At 45.0% G+C, this 14,891-nt stretch overlaps 1 protein-coding gene across 9 annotated transcripts in view; it reads left to right on the forward strand.

Moving 5' to 3' along the window:
* Positions 1–395: 395 nt before the first annotated feature.
* Positions 396–14,891, forward strand: part of SERGEF (secretion regulating guanine nucleotide exchange factor) — a 243,957-nt gene continuing 229,461 nt past the window's right edge. For 4 of the 9 annotated variants that reach the window (XR_014068796.1, XR_014068797.1, XM_081541452.1 and 1 more), the window contains exons 1-5: positions 396–474; positions 4,198–4,333; positions 5,516–5,671; positions 7,375–7,469; positions 12,605–12,665. Coding sequence is in view for 6 of the 9 variants with exons in the window: in XM_081541452.1 (XP_081397578.1) it covers positions 415–474; positions 4,198–4,333; positions 5,516–5,671; positions 7,375–7,469; positions 12,605–12,665 (508 nt within the window). In the remaining 3 variants the exon portion in view is untranslated. Of the gene's footprint in view, positions 625–4,197; positions 4,334–5,515; positions 5,672–7,308; positions 7,470–12,604; positions 12,666–14,891 lie in introns of all 9 variants that reach the window. The other 5 variants (XR_014068795.1, XM_081541455.1, XM_081541451.1 and 2 more) reach the window with 3 other exon arrangements.

Genomic DNA, 14,891 nt, shown 5'->3' on the forward strand with positions numbered 1-14,891 from the left:
GCGGGGAGGGAAGGAGACGCCAAGCGGCCCGGCGAGACCGGAGGCAGGGGGCGGAGACGCTCGTAGGGCGCCGGGGCGGGGTGATGGGGAGGCAGCTCCGGGATCTGCAGACACGCTCCCGCCCGAGCCAGGTTAGCAGCAGCAGGAGGGCGTGGCCCACAGCCAGCCGCAGACCCCTCCTCGGTGTGGGCGCCGCACACCTTTCACCGATCCCTCCCCAGGCCGGCCCCGCCCTCGGCAAGCCTCTCCCGCGACGGGACCCGCCCCGCCCCCTGCCCGGAGGGCCCGCCCTGCCCCCCGCGGGTCCCACCCCCCCCTCCCCGGGAGGGCCCCGCCCCGCCCACGCCCCGCCTCTCTCCCGGAGCGCCCGTCCCCGCGCCGGCCCCCCCGGAAGCGCCGGCTGAGAGTGCCCGCATGGAGCCAGAGCCGCGCGCCTCGGAGGCCGTCCCAGCCGCGGTCGCGCTCTTCGCCTGGGTACGTGACTCCGCCCCTGGGCCGAGGCCGCTTGCACTGAGGGTCGCACAGACCCTGGGAAGCCCCCGGCCTGGGTCTAGGCTGCGCTGGGGCCCAGCGGTCGAGGTCTGAGAGGCTCTCCGGGTTGGACGATCCTGAGCTGGGGCCTGGGTAGGAGAGGATCGGGAGGGAAGGGTCTTCGTGGGGTGACTTAGGGGCTTCGGATCGGAGGAGCTGCGGGGCGGAGGGAAGAACCTGCTACCCGGACACAGTGTCTGACTCCGCGACAGACTTCAGGCCTCGGTAGCGCTGTGAAAGACGGCGCGGCGGGCTCTGTGCAGAGAGGATCGCCCTATGGGGCCACCTGTGCTTCTCACCCTCCTCCGGTTACGAGGAGGATGGAGGCCTTTCCCCAGCCCCACCCCCGCCTGGCTGGAGCATCTTTTGGTGTGAGGCCTGCCGTGTTGAACCGTGCACGCGGCGGAGACCCTGCATAGTTGCAGATATTCTCCGGCTGTGTTTGGATCTTGCCTGCACTGGGAGTGTGGGAGTCTCCGCTGGTGTTGGTTTGACCAGAGCACTGAGAGACGGGGTCATCTTTATGTATCGTGGTTGGGCGAGAGGAGAACCTGTGCACAGGAGAGTGTGGCAGGCATCCAACCAGATGCATCGGAACAAGCAGACACAGTGTTTGTAGTTCTTCACAGCGCATAATTGTATTGAAATGTATAACTTGTTAACATCAGTCTCTTTGGCTAGAATGTAAGCATCAGGAGGGTGGGTACTGTGCCTGTCTTGTATGGTGCCGGGCTTGTGTCTGGCACATTGTAAGGTGCTCAGTACACATTTGTTGACTAATGGATGAATGAATACCTGTTGTATGCAGAATTCTGTCCAGGTCTTTTGGGAAAAGCACAAGAATTAAAGACTTGCAGCTCTTGTGTTGGGAATGGTGGAGAGGGAGGTGGGAGAGGATAAGAACTTTATTGCTGTTAAAACCAGTATGTATTGACTAATTTTTTTTTAAAGCTAATGATCAGTACCGGGTAGCATTTATTGAATGCGGGACTGCTTCTGACCGGCAGAAGGGAGAGCCTGGTGTGGCCTGAGGTAGTCTGACTCTCTGGGTGCCTTTGAGATGGCCCTTGAGCTGTGGGTGGAATTAGGGATTGGATGTGTGCCTGGGGTGGGTGTTTGTCCCAGCCAGGGACTGGGGTCTGTATAGACAGAGTACTGACAAGGCCTTTCAGATATGGCCTTGTCAGTACTGAAGCAAAAATACTGTTGAACCTAACCTCCTTGCTGTGCTTGGAGTCTTGATGGTGTGTTCTCCCTGATGCATTATCTGTGTGGAGGGGTGTATTAGTTTGCTAAGGCTGCCATAACAAAATACCACAGACTGGGAGGCTTAAACAATGGAAATTTATTCTCTCACAGTCTGGAGGGTAGAAATCCAAGATCAAGGTATCAGCACGTTTAGTTTATAGATGGCCTTCTGTTTGCTGTGTCCTCATGCAGCTTTTTCTGTGGGTGGGAGCGTTCATGTGTTTCTTCTTATAAAGATACCAGTCTTATTGGATTTGGGCTGCATCCTTATGATCTCATGGAACCTTAGTTACCTTTTAAAAAGCCCTGAATCCAAATACAAATCACATTCTGAGGCATTGAGATTAGGGTTTCAACAGATGAATTTCAGTGGAACACAGTTAAGTTCATAACAAGGGGATTTACCTTTTTAGAGATGTGTGTGTATGTGTGTGTGTGATGTATGGAGTGTTTATAAGGATTGGAGGCAAATACAGCTGTAATAGGTTGTATTAAAATTTCCTTTTGTTTTGCTCTACCTACCGTGAATGTATCACAAAAATTTGGTGCCATAATTTGAATCCCATAATGTTGGTGTATTACTTTCTGTTCAGCAACCTGTAGCCCTGGTCGTGGGGTAGCCATGGAGCTCTCACAGCTAATAGAGAAATCCTGTGCACGTGTTCTCCACTTCACACTGTATAGGTCTTTCATTTGCTCTTTCCTAGGTAGGGACTCATAGGGTCTTACATTCATTCACTGTAAAATACATGCCCACCTTCTTTGGACCAGCACCATTTCAGATGCAGGGGAAACAGTAATGAAAAGAACAAGGTTCCTGCCCTCATGGAGTTTATTTTTAGTGGGAGAGGTAGTCAGTAAACAAGTAAACATATAATGTAATGCCAGGGAGTGCTGTGAAGAAAAATAAAGCAGAAAAAGGGTGTAAAGGGATTGGGGTGCTATTTTAGATAGGGTCATACAGTTAGCTTCCTGCTCGGTAAGCTCTGGGCTCGTTCACCATATGTGCCTTTTTTCTTTATTCTTAGAGACAAAATAGGGTATAATGAAAGGAGTGGGGCATTTGACTTGTCTACTCAGCTGTGTGACCATGGAAAGTTATTTAACCTCTCTGAGCCTTAGTTTCTTCATCTGTGAACTGAGAGCAATAATGCCCTCTTCTCTGTTGTGAGAATTAATGCCCAGCATACAGAGAAACAAGCACTCAGTAGTTGGTAGCTAATATTGCCCTGGGGAATTCTGGGACTTCTGGGACCTGTGTCCCCGCATGGCTTGCTCATCCAGCAGGAGTCCTTGCAGCCCAGGATGACTGTGGAATAGACCACACAGGACAGGAGTTTGTATGCATGCATGCATTTTCGAGTTTGAATCACTTTTCTTCATTCAGGTGTCTTACAAAACAAACACATTTTAAAAATTTTACTACTTAAGAACCAACCAGCAGTAGGTAGTTGGAGAAATTATAAGGATTCTCAAAATCTTAATAAGATTTTCCCTGCAGGCCCATAATCCCTTATCTTCAATTTTGAATACAGAAAGCTGTGAAAACCCAGTACTGACTTGACATGAGGCTGTTTACAGTCTTTGACCACTAACTGTGAGTATTTGTACTATTCACTGCAGAAATAATACTGTTTTACTTACAGGGTGCTGCTCCCAATCCTTGCAGCCACGTGTATGATTTATATACCACATTACTTTTCTGAAGTCTGTGAACTTCCGAGACTGAGATACATTTGACTGCAAAAGTTTCAGATTAGGGATTCTGGACCTTTATCATATAACAATGATGACACACATATTGCCCACCAAGGGGAAATATGTTTCCTTAGAGGAATCTCATGGCATGAGTCTTTCAGTCCCAAAGCAGTGTACTTGGTAACCTCTTTCACTGTGCGTATGAAATAACAGTGATGCGCTCTGCTTGCGGGCACAAAATCCGCAGCTAACTTTGATTCCAGAAGCTCATTGCCAGTTTCCCCAGTGAGGCTGTGGGGAGAAGGGACAAGTACTAGTACTACTACATTCTTCCCTGACCACTTTGTTCCTATTTTTCTTGATTATGTCTTACTTTAGCTTCCCTAGATAATTAAATTTTATCAGAAGGAACTCCTACGCTGTCTCCCCAAAGCAACACATACAGGCTGGGGCATTGGAAGGGGAAGTTGAGGAGTATCCCAGGATGAGCTGTGGATGCTGACGGCTCCTCCCACATGGAAATTGAGGTGTCCTGGGGCCTCTGTCCAAGTGTAGGTGTCGTATAACAACTTCTTAAGAAGGAGCCTATGGCATCTTATCTGTCATAGGCTCAGAGAGGAGTGTCAGGGTGAGAAAGGTGGGGACTGGTAGATTCAAATCGACCAGTTGAGGTTGTTGAGGTTCCCATACTTTTTCATGCTTGGCTTGTTTTATCCCTAGGGTGCAAATAGCTATGGGCAACTTGGCCTTGGCCACAAGGAAGATGTGCTTTCTGCCCAGCAACTGAATGACTTCTGTAAACCTGGTTGTATCAAGAAGATCACAGGAGGAGGGGGCCACTCTGCTGTTGTCACAGGTAACTTCCTTCAAGAACATACAGCCTCTCCCTTTCTTATTTGGACATTTCCCCCTAGGGTGTTATATTACCATCTTTCAGCCTTTTGTATTTTGCAGAGGACAGCATTTTTGCGATGGAATCAAGTTACCGTCAGAGATTCCTAGGTTGTCAGAGCCAAAAGGATTTCAGAGCTCAAGACCACCCCTCTCTTTCCCTCCCTCCCCTCCCCACATGAGGCTCAGAGAGGAAAACTGCTTCAAGTTACAAGACAAATAGTGGCCAAGTTGCAATATATATTACACTTTATGCTATATATAGGCATTTAACTTTCACCTGTGAGTTAGAAGTCTTTGCAGTTAAGTTGAATATTCCCTGAGAGCAAGAGCTTTGTATTTTCCTTTATCTATCCTCATAGTAGCTGGGCTAGTACTTAGTAAGGACTACAAGTGCTATAATGTTGCAAAAGAGGGTATGTTCCATCCTGATTAAGAACATGAGCTCTGGAATCAAACCTCCTGGGTTTAAATCCTGGTTCTTTTAATTATTGGCTGTGTGGCCTTGGGCAAATTAGTTCTCTGTGCCACAATTGCTTCTCTGTTACGTTAGGATAATGATGGTGTATGAGGAGAATCCTTAAGTTAACAGGACTGCATTATGACTTTCAAGGATACTTGACACTTTGGCCTCCCTCTATAAAGAAATATTTAAAATTATACTTACAATGGCACTAATAAAAAGATTAATGTAATCAGGCTAGATTTAGTATTATATATCTTTATTAAATATATTTTTTATTAAAAAAATTTAAATTAAAACATTTTTGTGGGCCTCTATGAGTATTGTGCACCCTGGCACTATGCATAAAGGATAAGTTGGCCCCACACACGAGGCTAGAAGAGTACTTGGCACATTTTATATTCCAAATAGATATTGGCTTTTATTGTTACAGTAGATGCTCAATTTGGTGGTTGATTGGCCACTGCTGTAGAACTTGGAGTTTTCATTTAGATATTAGGTTGGAACCCCTTGGCCCTATGCCATTAGGTCCAGAGTACATTAATATGCATGGCTGGGAAAAACTTGGGTGGGAAAAAAGTTAGTGGGTCCATGACTCCAAATAATTTATGAAATCCTTTTGCTCACTTTGGCGGTTGTAATTTCCCCTGTACATACTACCACCAAAACCTTTGTATTTTGCAGATGAAGGAAGCCTTTTTATGTGTGGCCTGAACAAAGATGGGCAGCTGGGGCTGGGTCACACAGAGGAGGTCCTGTATTTCACCCCCTGCAAATCCCTCCTTGGCTGTGCCATCCAGCAGGTGGCCTGTGGCTGGGACTTTACTATTATACTTACAGGTGAGTGCACTTCTAGGTAAATCTGTATCACTGCCAAGGCTTTTGGTGAGAAGAGCATGATGCTGAGGGCCCTGATTCAATGAAACCCACTTTGTATTTAAAAACACACACAAGGGACTTCCCTTGTACTCCAGTATCTAAGACTCCACACTCCCAATGCAGGGGGTCTGGTTTTAATCCCTGATCAGGGAGCTAGATCCCATGTGCTGCAAGTAAGAGTTCACATGCCACAACTAAAGATCCCATGTGCCTCAGCTAAGACCCGGTGCAGCCAAATAAATATTAACACACACACACACACAAATGTTCTTTCTAGTTGTCAAGGAAAGTTGTGGGGTGCATTTTGCAAGGAAAGTTTTAACAGTAAAGGAGATTGGGCTGAAAAATCTGGAGGGTAATTATTAGAATCTAAACAGTTGCTAGTGGTCAAGAACCTGCCTGCCAATGTGGAGACACAAGAGACCTGAGTTTGATCCCTGGGTTGGGAAGATCCCCTGGAGGAAGAAATGGCAACCTACTCCAGTATTCTTGCCTGGAGAATTGCATGGGCAGAGGAGCCTTGCAGGCTACAGTCCATGGGGCCACAAAGAGTCAGACACGACTGAGCAACTGAGCACACACAAACGATAGCCATCATTTATGAAATACTTAGAGTGTGGGCCTGGGTCAGAGCTGTAGGGAGTCAGCAGATAACACTGTTTCTTGCTATTTGGGACCACTTGTGAGACAGACGCAGAACGGTTAGACAGGTGGAGAGCAAACGATCAGCTTTTTACTGATACAGGCTAAGTTGGAGGACAGGGTTGACTGTCACACCAAGAGGTTCTGCTGATAGTCCTCTGATCCAAGCCTGCCCCCTAAACTTTAGGTCGCCCCTGTAGGGGAGACCCTTACTATGTGTCAGCCCAGGGTGCCTGAGAGGAAAGTGCTAAGCCATACATGTCCTGTTTCTTCTCCCAAATTCACCAAGTGGCCAGGTTATCCCTCCTTCCCCAGAAAGCAGTGAAAATGGAGAAGGGCAGGGAAAAGGCCTGAAGTATATTAAAATAAGGGCTCCCCTGATAGCTCAGCTTGTAAAGAATCCGCCTGCAATGCAGGAGACCCCAGTTCGATTCCTGGGTCTGGAAGATCCTGGAGAAACGATAGGCTACCCACTCCAGTATTCTTGGGCTTGCCTGGTGGCTCAGATGGTAAAGAATCCACCTACAATGCGGGAGAGTTGGGTTCGATCCCTGGGTTGGGAAGATCCCCTGGAGGAGAACATGGCAACCCACTCCAGTATTCTTGCCTGGAGAATCCTTACGGACAGAGGAGCCTGGTGGGCTACAGTCCACGAGGTCGCAAAGAGTTGGACATGTCTGAGCAACTAAACACAGCACATATTAAAGTAATGGAAATTCTGTTCCATGGAAATGTGAAAAGTGGGAGATAAGTATCTTGCATCTCAACATGAGGCACACGGCTAAGCGTTCTCCATGGTTAACCTGTCATTAATCAGGTGTGGAGTGGGCAGTCTGTGTGAAATGCTCGGCCCAGGGCCCAGTCTTTTAATTCCTAGGGAAATAGAGCAGGGACGATGGATTGAATGGGCTGAAGCACTGGCGCCTCTCATTCCTTTCACTGTTCTCATCCTGCAGAACTTACCCACTGGACACAGATATCTTACTTCTTACATCTGCAATTCAAGTGTTTGTATTTTGCAGAAAATGGTCAAGTTCTATCATGTGGATCCAACTCCTTTGGCCAACTGGGAGTTCCTCATGGGCCTCGAAGATGTGTGATCCCCCAGGCCATCGAGGTAAGGATGGCACTTGGTATTGAGCTTGCCTGTGTCCTGTTAAAGGGTCTCCAGGTATCACAGTTATCCCTCCCCAGACTGAAAGGCTGGCTGAGTCCCTGAAAGCTCATGGGGTAGTTAGAATGTACGTTGGAAAACTTAGGTTCCTGGGAAAATTAGGTTGGAGGGATGGATGCTGTGAGTGAAAAGCCTCTGCTAGCTCTGATACATGTTATAATTTTTTGTGAAGTAAAAGAATGAAACTAATATATCTTATAATGACATTAATGACATCTTAAAATTCTAAAAGTTATAATAGTGGAAACTGTGTTAGAAACAGGTCCAATTGAAAGTGACTTCCCTAAGAACACTAAGTAAGGCAGATGGCATAGGTCAGTGCCACCCAGTGGCCTAGTGTAAATGTAACGTGAGCCACATATGTAGCTTAAAATTTTCTAGGAGCACCATTTAAAAAATGTGTTTCAGGACTTCCCTGGTGGTCCAGTGGTTAAGACTCCATGCTTCCAATGCAGAGGGGTGGAGGGAGGGGCAGATTTGATCCCTGGTTGGGGAATTAGGCTCCCACATGCTGCGTGGTGCGGCCAAAAAGTAAAAATAAAAATGTAAATAAATAATGTATGTTTCAGTGGTTTTTAGTATATTCACAGAGATGTGCAGCCATCACCATCATCTACTTTTAGACCATTTTTATTATCACAAAAGAAACTGCATGCCCAGTAGCAGTCAACTCCGATTTTCACCTCTCAACAGCCCCTTGCTGTTGTTGCTCTTGTTATTCAGTCGCTCAGTCCTGTCTGACTCTTTGCTACCCCAGGGACTGCAGCACGCCAGGCTTCCCTCTTCTCCTTCACTATTTCCCTGAATTTGCTCAAACTCATGTCCATTGAGGCAGTGATGCCATCCAACCATCTCATCCTCTGTTGCCCCCTCCTTCTCTTACCCTCAATCTTTCCCAGCATCAAAATCTTTTCCAATGAGTTGGCTCTTCAAATCAGGTGGCCAAAGTCTTGGAGCTTCAGCATCAGTCCTTCCAGTAAATATTCAAGGTTGATTTCCTTTAGGACGGACTGGTTTGATCTTGCTGCCCAAGGGACTCTCAGGAGTCTTCGCCAGCACCACAGTTTGAAAGCATCACTTCTTCTGGGATTTCATATACGTGGAATCATATAATATGTAAACTTTTGTGTCTGGTTTCTTTCATTGCATATGATTTTTTTAAGTTTCATTTATGTCATGGTAAAATTAATTTTAGTAGCTTTTATACTAGTCTAATGTATCCAAACTATGATTATTTCATTTTATGTATCATCAATATAAAACTTTGTTAATGAGATATTTTATATTCTTTAACTTATATGAAGACTTTTTTTGTGGTGTAGATTTTCTTTAGAGTACATCTCAGTTCAGTATAGTCACCTTTTAAGTGTGCAACAGCCCCATGTAGTTAGAGGCTACTGAATTGGATGGCACAAGTATTAGATAGGTAGGACTCCTGGTTTTAGTTCAGAACTCTTTTCACTGCATTGTACTTAAAATGTACACATTTTTCTGAAGATATGGAAGCATATTTTTAGAGAAATTATACTGGAATCTAAAATGAGTTTCACCTAAGCTGCTCCATTCATACCTAATTTTCTTAAACTGTGACTAAGAATGGGATCTGTCTTCACTGGATAGAGCTTGGGTCTGCTCCTATCACCTGAATTCTGATTGGCTGGTATTGGGGGAATATTATTTGGGGTCATGGTTTCCATGGTGTTTTAGTCCCTTTGGGCTATTCTAACAAAAATATCATACAGTGGGTGGCTTAAACAGCAAACATTTATTTTTCACAGCTCTGAAGGCTGAGAAGTCCAAAATCAAGGCACCAGCAGATTTGGTATTTGGTGAGGGCTCACTTTCTGGTCCATAGACAGCCATGTTTTTGCTGTGTCCTTAAACGTGAGAAGGGGAAAAGCACTCTCTTTTATAAGGGCATTAATCTCATTCATAAGGGCTCTGCTCTCGTGACCTAATCATCTTCCAAAGGCCTCACCTCCAAATACTATCATGTTGGGGATTAGGTCTCAACATATGACTTTTCAATGAACACAGACACTCAGTCTGTATAGCATATGGTATACGTGGAATTCTAGACTGTGTAGTCTCTGTTGTAAGGAATGTTATAGCTTCTATTAATAGTTGCAAATAGATGAGTTTTTAAGAACCTATGTATAAGTTATAATTAATTTAGCTTGAGTCACATGATGAAAGAAGACAGGAATGAAGGTTAAAATATGTTGGATGACAAAATAAGAAGGTAAAAACATTTTGACATGAGTATCTTATAGAACAATGGGAGAAATGTGCTAAAGTGAAGTGTAAGAGAAATTTATTCATTTACTTAATAGCAACTATTTTGTGAAGGTGCTGTATTTAGGCAGGAGAGACAAAGGTGAGTAAGACCAAATCTTAACATTTGAGGACCTTGTAGTTTAGTTAGGAGAAGGCAATGGCAACCCACTCCAGTACTCTTGCCTGGAAAATCCCATGGATGGAGGAGCCTGGCGGGCTGCAGTCCATGCATGGTGTCGCTAAGAGTCAGACACGACTGAGCGACTTCACTTTCACTTTTCACTTTCATGCATTGGAGAAGGAAATGGCAGCCCACTCCAGTGTTCTTGCCTGGAGAATCCCAGGGACGGTGGAGCCTGGTGGGCTGCCGTCTATGGGGTTGCACAGAGTCGGACACGACTGAAGCGACTTAGCAGCAGCAGCAGCAGTTTAGTAGTACATGTTGATATAGAAACACCTAGATGCATTACCATGTTAGAACTACGATAGATGCTTGTGGAGCCCCCAAAAGGGAGTGTTGAACTCTTTCTAGGGGAAGGTAGGGTGAGGACAGACCTATGCTGAATCTTGAAAGTTGAGTAGAAATTGACCTGGCTTGGGATAGGAGAATGTGCAGAGTAGGTACAAAAGAAGCACATTGCAAACAGAAGGATAGAACAGGCATAAAACAGGAGTTTTAGAGATGCTGCAAGCAACTTAGTATGATTGTAATATAAGGAAGTGGTAGAAGTGCCGGTGGGAAGCAGGCCGGTAGTATCTGACAAATGGTAAGACAGTGAGTTAGAGAGGGGCCACATGGGGAAGTGTGGGGGCGTGGAGTGAAGGAAGATTCCTCAGGAAACTCTTGTTAATAATCCACATGAGAGATGATCCTGCCCCAAACTAAAGCAACAGCAGTGGGGTGGAGAGGAAGGATTGGAGATAAGTTGTTTTGAAGAGGTTGTATCCACATATAAAGACCTTTATTTACCTTTGAAAAGAAAAAAAAAATTAAAATAAAAAAATTTAAGGGTAGTGTTTTCAGATTGTGTGAACTTCCCCGAAGCTAATGTGATTGTGGGCTGAATTAATAGAAGTATAGTCTACAGAAGAAGAGAGGCCAGAGCTCTGTCCTTCTTTGTGCTGGTCACATTACATCAGCGATGTGGTGTCCTGGTGTGGGTTTGGTTCTTCAGCTCTGGGCACTGAGGTGAATAAGACTCAGGCCCTGCCTTTGAGGACTCTAAAGTTTAGAAAGACGTTGTTGTTGTTCAGTCACCAAGTCGTGTCTGACTCTTTGTGACTCTGTGGACCGCAGCATGCCAGGCCTCCTTTAGAAAGACACTGTGGACCTAAATAAGCAAATATGGTAAAGCCCCACAGGGGCTGTGATTGTGCATATATGGTTCCTGGAAAGAGAGAGACTGAGTAACCAGAGTGTAGAGGAGAGAAAACAAGAGAGGGAGGGAATTTGAAACTCGATGATGGCTGATGGAATTGGGAATGTTTGGCCTAAAGAAGAGCTATGTATCTGTTACGTATAGCTGTGTAATAAACGTCCCCTGACATGTAGTAGCTTACAACAGTAAGCATTTATTGTCTCACGGTTTGGAGGGTCAGGAGTCTTGGAACAGCTTAGCTGATTTCATGAGGCTGCAGTTGGGATGTCAGTCTGGGTGCTGGAGGTCTGCTGGAAGCTTGACTGGGCTGGTGATTCCTCTTCCCGCTTTCTCATGGACAGGAGACTAGTTCCTTGCCATATGGGCCTTTCTGTAGGACTGTTTAGATGTGATATGTCTTCCCCCAAGAGTGATGAAAGAGGAAGAGAACTTCACTGCCTTTGGTCAAGCAAGAGGCTTCAATGCCTTTTATCATCTAGTCTCTGAGTCACTCAACACTTCCTTATCCCATTCACTAGAAGCAAGTCACTAAGACCAGCCTACAGTGAAAGTGAGGGAAATTAAGCTGCATATATTGAAGGGAGGAGTCTTAAAGAATTTGAGGACCTGTTTTTAAATTTTATTTTTATTTTTTGGAGTATAATGCCTTTGCAATGTTGTGTTAGTTTTCCGCTGTACAACAAAATGAATCAGCTCTATGTATACATATATCCCCTCCGTCTTGAGCCTCCCACACCCACCCCTGGACGACCTATTTTTAAAGCTACTGCAACATGTCTTAGAGAGGACATGACAGCTGACTTCAAATGTTGGGAAAGCCTTGTCAGAAGCAATAGCCAGTTAGCTTTGGTTCCACCTAGGGAGACAGGTGGAACCGTGCAAATGTGGACAGGCACCTGGGGAGGTGGTGAGCCCGTGTTACTGGGAGAAGGTATTTGGGCTGGGGTTAGATGACCCTTGGTGGGGTGCTGTTGAAGGGTTTCTAGCATTGAGTGCGGATTGGACTAGATCAGAGATCAGCACACTAGACCCCTTGGTAAATAAAGATTTATTGAAACACAACCACACCTATTCACATATTTATGAATGTTTTTATGTTACAATGGCAGAGTATAGTGGTGTGACAGAGTCTAAAATATTCATTATCTGGCCCTTTATGGAATACTTTTGCCAACCCCTGGCCTGGATGACCTTACAGGTGCCTCCTAGCCCTGAGTAGCATTGTGATATGGTATCTGAAAAATATTTTGCCTTTTAAGGATATATATAGAGGCATTTGTGAATGGACATGTTGGGGATTGGGAGCGCCACACTAATCAGACACATAATGAGGACCATGCTGTATTGTATTTGGGCATAAATTACATAACACTTTGTAGATGGATAGTTCTGAGATCACCATCCTTTTCTTTGTTTTGACAGCTCCTGAGAGAGAAGGTTGTTAGTATTGCTGCTGGACTGAGGCATGCTTTAGCTGCAACAGGTGATCATTTTGCTATTATTTTCTTAATGGGCATGTAATGAGACATGGAGCTTTGGAAGAAATAAACTTTAAGGAGTAATTCAGAGTGTCTGCTGTGCTCCAGTCTGATTAAAAGGAGGAGATGTAAGGCAGAAGTCATGTGGGAAAGGCTTTAGCAGGTAGGGAGGAAGGAAATGAGGTGGTCTAGCTTTTCATTGTGTTCTAGGCCTGGTGCTGGGTTCTCTTGGTTTAATTGTTTGGTGTTGTTCAGTCGCTAAGTCGCATCCGACTTTTTTGAGACCCCATGGACCGAAGCCCTGCCAGGCTCCTCTGTCCGTGGGATTGCCCAGGCAAGAATTCTGGAGTGGGAGCCATTTCCTTCTCCAGGGGATCTTCCTGACCCAGGGATGGAACCCATATCTCTTGCATCTCCTGCGTTGGCAGGCGGATTCTTTACTGCTGAGCCACCAGGGAAGCTCTCTTGGTTTAATTAGTAGCTCATTAATCTTCATAGCCGTGCAGTAATGTGAGTTAAGTTTTTTTTAAATTGAGGTATAGTTGATTTATGATATAAGTGTTAGGTATACAACATAGTGATTCACAGTTTTTAAAGATTACATTCCATTTATGGTCATTAGAAAATATTGACCATGTTCCTTGTACGATATATCCTTATTGCTTATTTATTTTATACATAATTGTTTATATGTCTTACATATGAAGAAACCAAGGTCCAGAGAGCTAAAGAGCTTGTCTGAGGTTACACAGGGAGTTTGGAAATAAAAGGTGAGCTGGGGTCAGAGTCTAGGCTGGATTCCAAGACTAGCATTCTTTGCCATAAGCTGCATTGCTTTTCTAGTGGATTTTAATATTTATTAATTTAAAAGCTTCGAGTGAGCTTCTCTCCTGTGCTGTGAGAGGGTGATGGGCGTAGGGCTGACAGAGTGTGTGAGGTCAGAGGTGGAAAGTGGAGGAAGCATGACCCTTTTTTCTCTCTCTTGCTCTTTTTTCTGCTTTTTGCTCCCACTCCTCTGGGCTGAAGGACAGTCTGAACCGGCTCTGGCAGCCGAGGCCCAAGCGTTGGTGAGTCCAATCTTGGAACCAGGAGAGGAGTAGAGGTGATTAAGAGTCTGGTGCTGCATGGTGGTCACCTGGGGCTTAGGGTCGATTATAGTTTTTTGAAAAATTAAGATTTTTATTTTGATAGACTTACAGATTCACATGCAGTTGTAAGAAGTGAAATAGATCACTTGTACTCTTTGGCCAGTTTCTCCCAGTGATAACATCTTGTGAAACTATAGTGTAATAGCTCAGCTGGGGTGTCTTGACAGTCAAGATATAGAATAGTACCTTTACAAGGATCCCCCTTATTGCTCTTTTATAGCTGCACTCACTTTCTACCTACCCTCACTCCCTTCTTAGCTCTTTTGTTCTCCCATAATAATGTCATTGTAAGAATGTTATAAAATGGTATCATACAATGTATAGCCATTTGGGGTTGGCTTTTTTTGCTCAGCTTATAATTCCATGGAGATTCATCCAAGTTGAGAGTATCAATAATTTGTTCCAGCTTATAATTCCATGGAGATTCATCCAAGTTGAGAGTATCAATAATTTGTTCCTTGTTATTGCTAAGTAGTATTCCATGAAAAAGTGGAAGTGAAGTCGCTCAGTTGTGTCCGACTCTTTCTGACCCTGTGGACTGTACTGTACCTGCCAGGCTTCTCCATCCATGGGATTTTCCAGGCAAGATTACTGGAGTGGGTTGCCATTTCATTCTCCAGGGGATCTTCCCAACCCAGGGATCAAACCCGGGTCTCCTGCATTGCAGGCAGACTCTACCATCTGAGCCACAAGGGGGCTTCATTATTCCATAGTATAGCTGTATTAGTTATACTCTGTTAGTTAAACTCTATTAGCTTGCTAGGGTGGCCATAACAAAATATCACAGAGTGGGTGGCTTAAACAACAGGGATTTATTAATATTTTCTCACAGTTAAGGAGGCTGGAAGTCCAAGATGAAGATGAGGGTTGGTTTCTAGTGACAGTTCTCTTCCTGGCTTGCGGATGCTACCTTCTTGTTCTCGCCTCACATGGTTTTTCCTCTATACACACACGTGGAGAGAGACAGAGATCTCTGGTGAATCTTTCTCTTTTTAAAAGGACACCAATTCTTTCAGAAGCCTCACTCTTATGACCCGTTTAACTTTCATCACGTCCTATAGGCCCTGTCTCCAAATGCAGTTA

Source organism: Giraffa tippelskirchi, chromosome 11 (genome assembly GCF_054371585.1).
Source record: "Giraffa tippelskirchi isolate mGirTip1 chromosome 11, T2T-mGirTip1v1.2.pri, whole genome shotgun sequence".
In the NCBI taxonomy this organism is placed as follows: domain Eukaryota; kingdom Metazoa; phylum Chordata; class Mammalia; order Artiodactyla; family Giraffidae; genus Giraffa; species Giraffa tippelskirchi.